At 64.0% G+C, this 12,762-nt stretch overlaps 1 protein-coding gene across 5 annotated transcripts; it reads right to left on the minus strand.

Moving 5' to 3' along the window:
• Positions 1-710: 710 nt before the first annotated feature.
• On the minus strand, positions 711-11,974 carry LOC148410061 (corticotropin-releasing hormone receptor 1-like). 5 transcript variants are annotated; one of them, XM_088438703.1, is made up of 13 exons: positions 11,381-11,974; positions 10,327-10,414; positions 8,959-9,156; positions 6,382-6,467; positions 5,754-5,857; positions 4,574-4,694; positions 4,346-4,499; positions 4,199-4,259; positions 3,534-3,606; positions 3,368-3,421; positions 3,024-3,159; positions 2,898-2,939; positions 711-2,574 (listed from the first exon to the last, which is right to left on the minus strand). In XM_088438703.1, the coding sequence occupies exons 1-13, from the start codon at positions 11,393-11,395 to the stop codon at positions 2,210-2,212; spliced, it is 1,497 nt and encodes a 498-aa protein (XP_088294829.1). In that variant the 5' UTR covers positions 11,396-11,974; the 3' UTR covers positions 711-2,209. The 5 variants fall into 5 exon arrangements, with proteins under 5 accessions (XP_088294829.1, XP_088294828.1, XP_088294832.1 ...); XM_088438702.1 differs by having other exon boundaries at positions 5,754-5,860; XM_088438706.1 differs by having other exon boundaries at positions 2,277-2,574; positions 3,368-3,453.
• Positions 11,975-12,762: the final 788 nt, after the last annotated feature.

Raw genomic sequence — 12,762 nt, forward strand, 5'->3', positions numbered from 1 at the left:
CCCTGCGTTTGGCGTTTCGGGCCGCGAGGTTTTGCGGCGGGCCTCCTTTGAAGTTCGGCTTTCGGTCTGGAAACGTCTGCGACCTGTTGTTCAAAACCGGCGGGTCCAAAAAGCGGACCGTGAGAACAGCGAGGCCTCTCAGATATTGACCTGGCGTCAAAAAACAAAACAAAACGGCCCTCCAAGCTCGCAATGCAATCGTTTGATACGAGCTCCAAAAATTGGCCAGCGGCTTTGCAGAAAATGCTTCCAAGGTCATTGTTTTTCTTGGCTGTCGCACTTTGTCCCTCGCGTTTGGAGAAAATATTGATTGCGAACCCTTCCAAAAGACGGACGCGGCACATTTCGCGTTTGCGCTCGGAGCCTTTGGATTCAAGCGCGCGGCGAAAGACCCGGCTCGCCGACGCGCCGCCGCCACTGGGAGAAAGGTCGTCTTTGTCTTCTTGTCCAAAGCGCCTGCGGCTGTATCGCCCCGACCTCGAGAAGGGCGGAGGGGGGGGGCGCTACCTCGCGTCCCCCCCTGCAGGTCAACAACTGCGCCTGCCTCACCGCAGGCCGACGGCGACGGCGGGGGACGGCCAGCTTACATTTTTGGAACGAGCGACCCCCTCCCCTCCCCCGACAGCTTCAAAGGATCACGAGACGCTCCGAATGCGGACGCTGCTCTGGGCGGGCCCCGGGGACAAAGAAGAATGAAAGACACCAGTCCGTAGGCCGTCAACGCCACGCGCACTTTATTGGTCAGTGGGGAAAACAGGCAAGGCGGGAGAGCGCATCAACAGCTTTCACTTTGTGACATAACGGACTAGAAGCGGGGGGGGGGGGGCACAAGGTAAGCCGGGCCACAAAATCATCGACGGGAGCTCGGGGCCCCAGGAGGCGCCTCTGCCAAAAGGCCTCAAACAACATTGGCAGGTCCCTGCCACATACACAAAAACCTTCAAATCCTCCACAAAAGTTTTGGTGCCGTTCCTTTGGGAGCACTTTCCGAGCAAGCGGGGGCGAGCGGGAGAATTTGAATGCGGGATTATTGGTTGTTATTATCTGGGGCGCCGGCGCCATCGCGAGCGATTACAGATTGACGTGCCTTTTTTGCCGCTCGTTTTGTTGGCCGAGTCGGCGTCGCGTTTTGAAGTTGAGGCGGCCTTCCGCCTGTGGAAGCGCGACCTGAGCGCGCCGCTGACGTGTTTTGCCCGCGACGCCAAAAGACGGAAGAAAGATCGACAAGCGTCCGCCAAAGTCAAATAAATAACAAGAAACGGAGGCGACGGGAGCCGCTTATGGCGGCGGCGTGATGCGACGGCGGCAAGGCGGGTCCCGGAAAGCCATGGGAGCGCCCTTCCGCCGTGGAGGGATTCCAGGCGCATCCGTCGGCGACGAAGGCTTCGGAGATCTTTACGTTGAAATTGTCCAGAGTTGCGAGCTTTCATCCGCCCGACGTTGTCCGTCGCGCAAACATATTTCTCGAATGCGGTCCGACCGACGCCCCCCCGACCGAGCGCCCGAGCGAGGCCGGCCGGGAACGCCGGGATTTCGGAATTGCGAGGAGGCTCCCGACGGCGGCGGAAGGGCCCGAGCCAAAAGGGGGGCGCCGTGCGCGGCGGGGGCCGAGCCGCGTACGATGCGACGGCGCCGCGGAGGGCGGCGAAGAGTCGAAGCCGCGCCTCCCGCCGTCGTTTCGCTTCGTGCCGAAATGGTTCGGCGGCCGGTAAAAATCGCGCCTTCGCCCGCGATCGTTTGTTGGCGGGGCCACGGAGCGCGTCGCTCAGTCTCGCGCTTCGGACGCGGAAAGTCACACGCCGCGCCAGCCGAGCGTTTGCTAGTTTAGCCGAGCGCCGGCATAGGGGCGGTCATAGCGGTCGTCACCCAGCCGGGAGGCCGCGGCTCGGATCCCCCGGCCGTCGTGGCCGCGCGGGAGTGTCCTCGAGCGAGACGCCGAAGCCCGGATCCATACGTCCTCGGTAGGACCGGTCCGGCGACTAGTTGGCGTAAAGCGCTTTGAGTACCCGAGGTGGAAAAGCGCTAGAGAAGTCAAAGCCCATTTACCATAGCCCCGCCCCCACGCGAAAAGGGGAGCGGCGCACGCTAACGCGAATCGGGCGTTAGCATTAGCTGCCACCGCCGTTTTGGGCGCAGGAAGTAACGCCGGCGATCTCCTTTCCACACGATTTACACGTTAGCGTGCGTATTAGCCGCGGCCTTCGCTAGCTTAACGGCGTCGGCCCGGCCTCCTTCCTTTCCATCGGTCGGAACTTGCGGCGCCTTTTTCACACGCTCTTTCGGAGTGTGCGGCCGCAGCCAGAAACGGAAAGGGCGTCGCGAAGGAGGCGCGCGATGACGACGAGCTGGGCGCTTTCATTTTGGACCCGGCCCGGCCCGGCGTCCGGAGTTTCCCCGAAGGAGCCGAGCCGGGCCGGGCCGGGCCGGGCCGTTTCACAGCGAGGCGGACTGCTTGATGCTGTGGAAGCTGACCCGCGAGGGCGACGTGGGGACGGACACGGCCTGCGTCATCCGGGCCCGGACGGAGTGCTGCTCCTGCCAGCGGCGGAAGCGTTTCCTGGCGGCCGAGCGCACCTGAGGGACAGGGAAACACAAACGTCGGAGGCATTTCACTCCCATCCCGGCGCACGGAAAGGCGACGACTATCGACTTGAGTCGCGCGGGAGGCGGACGGTCACGGACACGGACACGGACGGGGCGCCTCCAAATGGCATTCCCCGACGGCCGGCATTTGAACGTCAGAGGCCGGCCGGCGCAATCGGGCGATCGATTTCCGATCAAGCGCCTTTCCGACGCGGGGAGCCCGACGCCGTTCTCCAGCTCGGCCGCGGACGGACGGCGCTCCGCGCGCGAGCCTGGCTTACGTGGCGCGCGTATAGCGGCCCGCTGGGACTTACCTCGCTGTTGAGGAAGCAGTAAAAGACGGACACGAAGAAGCCCTGCGGGACGGACGGGGAAAAGAGGCAAAGGTCGGCGAGACGGAAGGGAGCCCCGCGCTTGTGGCCGGCGTGCCGCGGGCCTACCTGGAAGGATTCCAGGAAGGAGTTGAAGTAGATGAAGACCAGCTGGGAGATCTCGTCCTCGCCGGGATTGACGAAAAACAGCATGTAGGTGATGCCCAGCAGGGGGAGGAGCACCAGGGTGGCCTTGACCGCTTTCCTGCCGGGAGAGACGCGGGCGGGATGAGTCCGGCGGGACGAGCGACGGGCGGGACGAGTCCGGCGGGACGAGCGACGGGCGGGACGAGTCCGGCGGGACGAGCGACGGGCGGGACGAGCCCGGCGGGACGAGCGACGGGCGGGACGAGTCCGGCGGGACGAGCCCGGCGGGACGAGCGACGGGCGGGACGAGTCCGGCGCGACTCCACCTGTACTGGATGGTCTCCGAGGTGGTGGAAGCGCGCAGTTTGGTCATCAGGATCCTGACGATGTTGAACAGGAAGATGAAGTTGATCTGCGGGGCGCGGTCACCGCACGTCAAGTCAAGCGAGCCCCTCCCCTCCGTTCTTTCGGGAGAACGCGCGAGCCGCTCACCACGAGGACCAGGATCATGGGACCCTGGTAGATGTAGTCCGTGTAGACGCCCGCACGCTTGCCGAACCAGCACCTGTCGAGACAGGGGCGCCGTCGGCCGCGGGGGCGAGACGCCGAACCGTCGCGCGTCCTGCTGGAGCCGCCCGCGTTGTGGTCGCGTCGCCCGTTATTGTTTCGCGAGCAAAACGTAGGGCGTTCGCACCTCCGAAAAGAGCCCCGCCCGAGCGCGGCCACTCCACCCGCCCAACGGGGAACGCGCCCCGTCCAAAGCGGAGGCGTCGGTCCCGGGGAGTCGGCTTAGGATAAGGAAGGCCGCCCGCTCGGGCCCGCGGGGAGCCCGCTAGCGATTCGTGCGGATGGCGGACGGAAGGGGGGCGGGGGGGCTAAGCTGGAGGAGAAGAGTGTGTGTGGGGGGGGGGGGGGCAGTTATACGTGCGCGTTTGTTAGCGCTCATCCGTTAGTTCAGGTGTTCTCGGAAAAACTCGACACGGTTAGGGAGCGATCGGACGCGCCCGAGCGGAAGGAAATCGGCGTGGCCAGAAGGGGAGGTGGGGTGGGGCGGGGTGCGGCAGGGGCGCAAATTCCCGACGCTTCCCTTTTGCGGGCAGGGTGAATAAAGTGTATTTGGCGAAGCGTACGGCTCGGCGGGCGCGACGAGCACTGACTTCTCGTTATCGTAGTAGAGCTTCCCGATGGCCCAGGCCACAATGATGGGCAAGGGGATACCTGCGAAACACGAGGCGCGCACACGCGCTGGTGAGCGCGGCGCAAAGCGCGCGCGTCCGCTCGGGCGCATTGCGCGCGCGGCCTACACCAGCCGATGCAGATGAACATCCACTTGCGCAGCTTGTCGGTGGAGTAGGTGAGCACGATGGCCGTGTGCAGGTAGCAGCCTTCACCGAACATCCAGAAGAAGTTGGTGGAGTGGAAGTAGTTGTAGGAAGCCGTCACCAGTCGGCACCACGCCTTCAAAAGAAAACAAATTGCTGACCGAACACGCCCGCTCAAAATTCCTGCTTTCTCGTCTTCTCAAAGCTCACCACGTTGCTCTCGTGCACCCGGGGACTCATGGTGAGCTGCACCACGAACCAGGTGGCGTTCCTCAGGATGAAGGCCCCGATCAGGTTCCAGTGGATGATGTTCCTCAGGCAGCGGATGCTCCTGCCGGACGGCCGCGGGGCAGAGCGCTCAGCGGCTTTAGCCGCGCGGAGCGGGCTCCGCTTTCCCGGCCGCCCGCCCGCCGCGCGGGAGGATCGGCGCCGCGTCGTATTTTGCGTTCCCCCAGCCGGAGGAGCGAAACCGCAACACCGGCGCGGGTGGCGCGACCGAGGGCCCCTTCCGTCACCGCTTTGCAATTAGCCCGTTGGTTACTTGTATGAGCTCACCTCCCAGGCATCCCAGGAGGCTTTGCTCACATACGTGCAAGCGATTTATTCGTTCAAATGATATCGAAATGACACGAAAATCTCCCGGTACTTAATTCAAAACGTGGCTTTTGCCTTCAGGCTTGTACGCCGATCGCGTCCGGCCAGATCGCGCGCTGTACAGTATGCGTCTCGGTTCACGAAACCACACGAAATACCTCCAGTTATTCCCGGGTGCACGTTACCCGGATGGACGGTTCGCAACGGTGAGAGGGGGAGACAAGGGGGGCGACCATTACGGCCGCAAACCCAAACCCCGACACCGAATATAGTCTTCCGCAGGGCTCGTTTTTCAAATGTTTTCGGCGGTCCGCGGGCAAAACTTTCGAGGGGCTGACCGTTGAGGCGTCAACGTAGCGTTTTGTCATCTCGGGCCAAAACGGAGCTCTTTTGCTCCATTTTGTTGCGCCCCCCTCCCCCCCCTCGGGGACAACAGGTCATCCCAACACGACTTGTGCATAAAGGCGATGGCGCTGAGCTTTTTTTTTTGTCTTTTTCTCCTTCGCGCTTTTCGCACTCTGGGAAGTCGAGCTCGGATCGACCACCTCCTCCGCCCCCCCCGAGTCGCCTCTGAGTGTGAGAGTGGCTCTCCCTTGGAGTGCGTGCGCATGTGTGTCCCCCCCCCCTCCCCAATTTCCATTTGGCCTCCCCCTCACACGCTGGCATGAAAATGATTTTGAATGGTCTTCTTCCACCCGCGCGGAGACGTGTCCTACTTGGCAGCAGATTGTCATTCCGTGACCAAACGGGGCTTTGCAATAAGAGGCGAGCGGGGGGGGATAATCCCGCTTCTTACCTCAAACACAGGAAGAGGAAAAAGGCCACCAGCAGCGCCAGCATGGAGACGACGTGACCCAGGAAGTTGATGACCACGGCCATCTGGTAGTGCATCTTGCCCTTCTTCTGAAAAGGTCATCATCAATCGTCACCATTGGGGCGCCGCCGCCGTCGCATCATCGCCCGGGCGCCGTCATGATTTCGGATGGGTCGGCGCTTGCCGGCACCGTTCCGGCCCGGGACGGGGCGACGGAAGAGAGGCCCAGAGGCGAAGCGGCCGCTTCGCCTCTGGGCCTCTCGCTCGCCCCGCCGGCGGGGAAACCGGGACACGAGTGATCGGGTAACAAATTTAGGCTTTTTTTTTTAGCGCTCGCAGTGGCGATTTGGAGCGAGCGGGTCCGACGCCGGGATTTACGTAAGCTTCTGGCGTCCGCGCGGGGATTAAGAGCTCTAATCCGCACGTCGGTTCTCCCCATCGGCGGGGCGCTGGCCAAGAAGGCACCTGTCCGCATCCCCGATGCAAGCGCGCGCCGTCTCGACGGTCGTGTCGGGGGTCGGCTCCCCGGCGAAGCCAAATGTGCCAAGGTGATGGTGAAGACGACCCCCTCCCCCCCCCCCCCCAAAAAAAAGACTGAAGGGTGTCTAACCTCCTGGTGCAGGATGGCCTTGCACATGGAATAGTTGCCCTTGGGAGCCCACGTCCCGTTGGTCAGGCACTTCCTGTACACGCTGTCTATACACACACAAACACGTTGCGACAATGTGACATTCCTCAAAACGGCGTGATCTTGTCTTGTGTGCGCGTGACCTTTGAGCGTGTGAACGCTGATTAATGTTCACAGCATGAATGTCAGCATCAGGACGCACACAGCCTAAGCGCACGTGCGGCAGGCGGGCAGGTGTGCGCGTGCGCTTGTGAGAACCCATTTGACTTTTCTACCGGCGTTGCGAGAACGTTTTGGAGAAGTGCCCCTCACTCCTCGACAGGGTCGAGGCTTAGGGCTCGGCGGGCCCCGCGCGCCCTAAGCCGACGGCCTCCCGCGGGAAAGCCGCCCCGCCCCCAAAGCGCCCGCCTTCCCTCGCTCCGCCGGCGCTCTGCGGCTCGAAGGGATTTCCTCGGCCCGGCGGCTGATCGACGGGCGGGGAAAGTCTGGCGCCGCGCGGCCCGAGAGGGATGGACGGGAACGAAAGCCGGCCCCGCGGAACGAAAGCCGGCGGGAAGAAATGTTAGCGAGGGCGGCGGAGGCCTAAAAATAGCGAGGCGGCGCACAACGGGCAAACGTCATCCGGCGTCAAGACGAGGCGCGTCACTCTCGGTCCCCGAAGCCCGGCCGGATAAGCCGGCGCCGCCGCCTCGCCGCGAATGGACGGATGGATTCCGGGCCCCGGTTTCTTTGAAGGAACCCGTGCGCGCGAGAAGACGACGTAGCCCGCGGGCGCGACCGGCGCTCTAAAAATAGCCGCGGGGCGCGCAACGGGGAAACGTCCTCTCCGATCTCCGGAGCTACGGGTGCGCCGCGACCTTCCCGACCGCGAAGTCGCTTTGAGATTCCTCGGCGGCGCTGAGCGGCGGATGCTTCGGATATTTCGGCGCTCGCCCTTGGCGACGAGCAGGTGTCGGAGACGCGCGCGAGATGCGGCGATGCGGAGCCGCTAATCAGCGGGATTGAGCGGTTTGCCGAGCCGGCCGGCGCCTAGCCGGGTGGCGCCGGGCCAGGTGGCGCCGAGCCAGGCGGCGCCGTCTGCGTCCGTCCGCCGACTTGTGCCCGGCCCCCGTGACCACGGAGACTCGCAAATACATTTTCTGCTATTTTGACGTTCCGCGAGGCAAAGTCGCAACACTCGTGTTGGCCCTTGAGACAAGACGACGGAAAGTGGAACACGCGCACCGACGCCAGCTGTGTGCGAGTGTGTGTGTGCGCGCGTTGGCTAACAATCACCCCATTCCCACCGCGCCGGAGGCAACTGAGCGCGGGTGTGTGCCGCATGCTCGTGCGGAGGCTCGTTAGTCGCAGAACAAAACCCCCCCCCCGCCCCTCGCTCCCCGCCCACCCACACAAGCGCACACACACATACCTCCATCTTGACAAGTCAGCAGTGTGATTGGGGGGGGGTGATTATGCTGAGGAAGGAGGAGAGTGGGTGGGGCTGGTGCATACAGCTGCCTCTGGAGAGCATCCAGCGAAGGGGGGGGGGGGGGGGGGGGGGGCGCCGCCGCTTGGCTAAGCGGGCGCGCGTGTGCGCCTTTGTATGGAGCCGAGGAGGCGCCGACAGCGAGGCCGACGCTCCCCCGGACATCCCCATGACAACGAGCGCCGCACGGGAAGCGAGCGGAGACGCGGCCGCGCGTTCCAAGCGCAACGGGCCTCGCCGGGGTGCGGGCGCGCGGAAGGCGGAGCTCGCTCGCCGCCCGAGGAGGTCAATCGCCGCGTCATCTCAACGGGACGCTGTCGGAACACCGTCGGCGGAGCCTCCGTCCGCTCGGGCGTCCAAAGACGATCTCGCTAGCGGGGTGGGGGGGGGGGGGGGGGGGGGGGCAGAAAAGGGGAAAAGGCCCACCAAAGCACAAGCGCGAGCGACAAACAATGTTAAGTCTAGGATTTGTCGCAATCTAATTTTGGAAATCCGGCCCGATTCCAGCAGGATGATTCATGGAACATATCTGCGGCGCGCATCGGACCCCATACGATATCTTTAGAAGGAAACGCTTTTTCGGGGATGGGGCGCTTTTCCTCCGTCGCCGCCGTCAAGTGCGCCATCCGCCAAAGTTCACCCCACGAGGATCGGGGATCTTTTTTTCTCCGCGACGGGAAGCGGCGCCGTTCCGGAAGCAAACGAACATCCCAAAAAGCGTACGCGGGGACGAGCCGGCGAGGCGGCTGACGTGACAAGCGGCGCCGGAAGGGGCAAAAGGGGTCGCGCGACCTCGCCGCTCGACTCATCTCCAGAAGAATGAATAATTAATTACGAGTCGAAAATAGAGCGCGAAGGCGTAGCCGCCGAACGATCCGGCCCGCGGGACCGCCGTCGAGGTTCGGACGACCTCGCCGGCGAACCCTCGGCTTTCCGCGTTCGAGCGCGGCCGCCAGCCTCCCGTTAGCCGTCAGCGCGCCCTCCCCGTGCCCCCACGTTGCCGAGATTCGCCGTTTTTTTTTTTTCAATGTCGGCGCGCCGCGTAGGCTAATTAGCCGCCCCGCCGTTTGCTTTTTTCACCTGTCACTTACTGGTGGTGTTGTAGCGGACGCCGTAGAGCATCTCGGGGCAGGGCTTGGACACCACGCGCGCGGCGGGGCTGCGGGGCCAGCAGGTTCCGATGCCGTCCAGGGAGGCCTCGCAGTACGTCCGGGTCGCCTCGCCGCCGGGCCGGACGCTGTCGTTGCCGGCCGTCCGCGTCTCGTTCCAGGGGGACGCCGCCGGCCGGACTGGAAAAAGAAAAGGCGGCATCGGCGCTCGCGGAAATCGACAAGCGCGCCTGGTTTTTCCCGGTCCCGCTTGCGCTTTGGCCTACCGCTAAACAACCAGGCCTGGCTACTGGCCCGACTGGGAAAACGCAAAAGAAAAAAATCCAACCGACGTCCCGCTTGCGGCGTTAAAACGCGGCAGCGGATAAGAAGGCGTTTCACGGCGCTGCCGTTCGCCGAGCGAGGCCTTTAACGCCAACAAAAGGGAGAGGGGAAAAAATGGACTTTTCATCCGTAGGATGACGACGTCCAAGTCTTTCATCCCGTGTTTTGTTTTCAATTCAAATCTTCGAGGGATCATCGTTGAGGCTCTCATTTAGTTCTTGCCCAAGGACTATTGCGGACCAATAAGCGCGCCCGCCTTTCTCCGATCAGGGAGCCCGCCCGAGTGTCGCCCGAGTGTCGCCCGGTCAAAACGCCGCTTCTAGGAGGACGGACGTATCCTTGGTGCGCGTCCGTGAGCGTTGCAACGGCCGGACCCGGGCGGATGCCGGCCTCCGCCTTGGACGTCGGGGGAGGAGGAGCAGCGCCGCCGCCGCCGCCGCCGCGCTTTCGGCCCGATCGCCGGGAGCTCCGCCCCGACCGCTTTCCGTGACGCGCGCGAGCGCGCCGTTAGCTGCCTTGAAGCGGCTGTGTTTAAGGGCAACGGTAAGCGGCGGTGACAGGGGTCCCCCGGCGCCACCGCGGCAAAGGAGGAGGCCCGCGTGTCCTCGGGGGCCAGCGGCGAAATCCTCTCGGAGACGTCAAAGCGAGTCAGCTCACGTCTCCGAGTCTGCTAATTTTGGACAACGCGCGGCCCGGGCTCATCAGCGCGCTTTGCGTGCCGCGTTTGGCGTATTGGCCACATTTTCCACAACTATATTCGCGTCCGAATAACAGCGTTATGCAGCGTTTTTGTGGCAGAGCGCGCTCGTCCGCCGACGCCGGCGCCAATCGAACCTGCGGGGCAGGCGAGTCAACCGGACGGCCGCGCCGCGCCGCCACGACGGACCCTCCTGGATCCCCCCCCCCACGACGTCTCGGTCCCGCGGCGGGACCAAACAATATCGGTTGATTGGAGCCGGGATGTTTTTGGCCGGGAACGGATGGCGGAACTATGGGACGGCGACGTCACGGCGAGCGATGCCTTACCGGAGGAGGCTTCGGCGGCCGAGTCCAGGACGCCGTCGCAGGTGGCGCGGGAGGCCGGCGGCAGGAGGGCCAGCAAGGCGGCGCACATCTGCCGAAACACGCAGGTGGCGTCACCTCGTCGCGCCGGCTTTTTTTGCTTCCCGTTTCCTTTTCCCGACACGCTCGCGGCCGATGCCTCCCGTTCGGGGGCTTCGCTTGTTTTTTTGTTTTTTTTTCCGTTGCTGCGTCACAGGCTAGCGGCCATCGCAGCATCTTCAGAACGTGTCACAAGGTCGCGGCGATGTCATACGGATCGCCGCCCTCACGCGCGGACAAGAAATTTCCCCGGCGGAGCGGAAGGTCGCGAGCGCCGCGCCTGACCGGAACATCCCCGGCGGACCCGAGCGCCCGCGGCCTCCGCGCTGGCCCGTTGACGTCGCGGGCCTGGACGGCGCCGAGAAAAAATGAACTCATTCCCGAAACGGACGTGTTCCTCCAGCCGTTTGGACGGAGCGGAGCACGCGGCCGTTATTTTGGAGGGAGCGCCTGTTGTTCGGCTTCCCTTCGCGGCGCCTCGCGCGCCCCGCTTGGTTTTTTTTCCTCGGCCCCCCGCTTTTAAACGAGCGCGACCTTCTTCAAGCTTTCTCTCTGAGCCTCGGCGCGGGCCGACGCGCCAGATTGCTTTTTCCCGTCGCTTTTTGCCCCGTGCGCCGGGTACCTGCCGCGCACGCCGCACGGCCACGACGCCGGGGCGGGCGAGGGCCGGCGTCCTCTCTCCCGACGCACCTGCTTTGAAGCGAGGAGCTTGAAAATATTCCCCATCATTTGAATGGGTTGCCTTAACGGAGAGAGAAAAGCGGAAAAGGGGCGGGACGCCGGCCCCCGGAGTTGCCCCCGGAGTTGCCCGGCGCCACGCCGTCCCTTCCAAGACTCGCCGGTGACATCCAAGCGCGACAACGGCCACGGGTCGCGACACTTCACGCAAGTTTGCCTGTAAAGAGCAAAAGCGCTCGCTCCTCGGCGCAAGAAAGAGGTGGCGTTCAAACGCCGCGCGCGCCGGAGGAGGGCGGCTCACCTGCAGGACGAACATTTTGCCCTCACATCCTTCTCAGAAGAATAGCGGGAGACCAAGAAGACCAGCTCTTGCGCACACGGGCCGAGCGAGCGCGCGGTTGGAAGGCGGCGGCGGAGGCGGAGCGTCGTCGTCTGCGGCCGCCGCCCATGCCGAGCCGATCACTCCCTCCTCTGCTCCGCTCCGCGCCGAGCCGAGCCGAGCCGAGCCGAGCCGAGCCGCGCTGCTCCACCGGTGTCGTCCTTCTGCCGGCGTGACGACGAGTCCCAACATCCGGCAGGCGGGAACGCGCCGCGCCGCGCACGCGCGCTTCAGCGCGCCGCCCACCCCGGGCGAGAAGCGCGCCGCCCCGCCATCGGCGGCTCCTCCTCAAAATTTAGCGCGCGCGCGGACGTGGCAGGAGCCCAGGAGAACGCCACCGAGCGCGCGCGTCCAGCCGAGCCGCTAAAAAAAGAGTGATGACGTCAGCAGTTCTCATCGAATAGCGGCAAGATTCTGGGAAGTCCGGCGGTTCCCGATGCATGAATGAAAGACGACTGAGGTGCAGGCGTCCGTCGCCAGCTTAAGTTAGGCTTCTTCAACAGTCACCAAGTCACCCCCCCCCCCCCCCCCCCCCAAAAAAAAGAGGACGCGCAAAATCAATTTCATGCCACGAACTGAATCCACATCAATTTAGGTGGCCGTATTTGTGGTCTTGAACAAAGCGTGAAATGAAGGCAGGCAGGCAGGCAGGCAGGCAGGCAGGCAGGCAGGCAGGCCGTCGCGTGTCCCTAACCCCCCCCCCCCGCCCCACCGATCGCAAACGGGAAGTTGCGTAAACATCTCGAGTCTTCTCGTGGCAAACGGCAGAGGCCTGGGGGGCATCCGCGGAGCCGGAATGTTCAAACCGGAGGCCAAATGTCGAGGGGGAGGAGACGAGCGTTTGCTGCCGATTGGCTGCAGGTGTGGAACTGGACCAACGCCGGCCGTTCATTGGTCGCTGCCGTGCGCCTGCACAAAACCAGCTGTGTTTGCCTTGGCCGAGGTTGCGTAACGCGGATATTTTAATCAAGCTCCCCGCAGCTGGAAGTGCGACAATGCTGAAAGCCCCCCCCCCCCCCGCCCCTCCCCCACCCAGCTTGCTCTCCAACCTAAAAGACAATTTGCGCTCAAACAGGCGCACACTCGCCAGGGCCTTAAATCCCCCCGTGTACGCTCTGCGCCACCGTCCTCGTTCCCCCCACCCCCGATTGGGCCGACGCGGGGAAGCTAACGTGTCAAAGCTCCGGGACCGGAAGGCAAATTGAAGCCGCAAGCGAAAACGGCGAGGCGACATCAGCGCGGCGGCGAAGAAGCTGACCCCGCTCCGTCCCGAAACAGAGCTAAACGGGACGAGGCGGAACGAA

Source organism: Hippichthys cyanospilos, chromosome 17 (assembly GCF_059441005.1).
Source record: "Hippichthys cyanospilos isolate Australia breed blue-spotted pipefish chromosome 17, RoL_Hcya_1.0, whole genome shotgun sequence".
NCBI classification, from domain to species: Eukaryota; Metazoa; Chordata; class Actinopteri; order Syngnathiformes; family Syngnathidae; genus Hippichthys; species Hippichthys cyanospilos.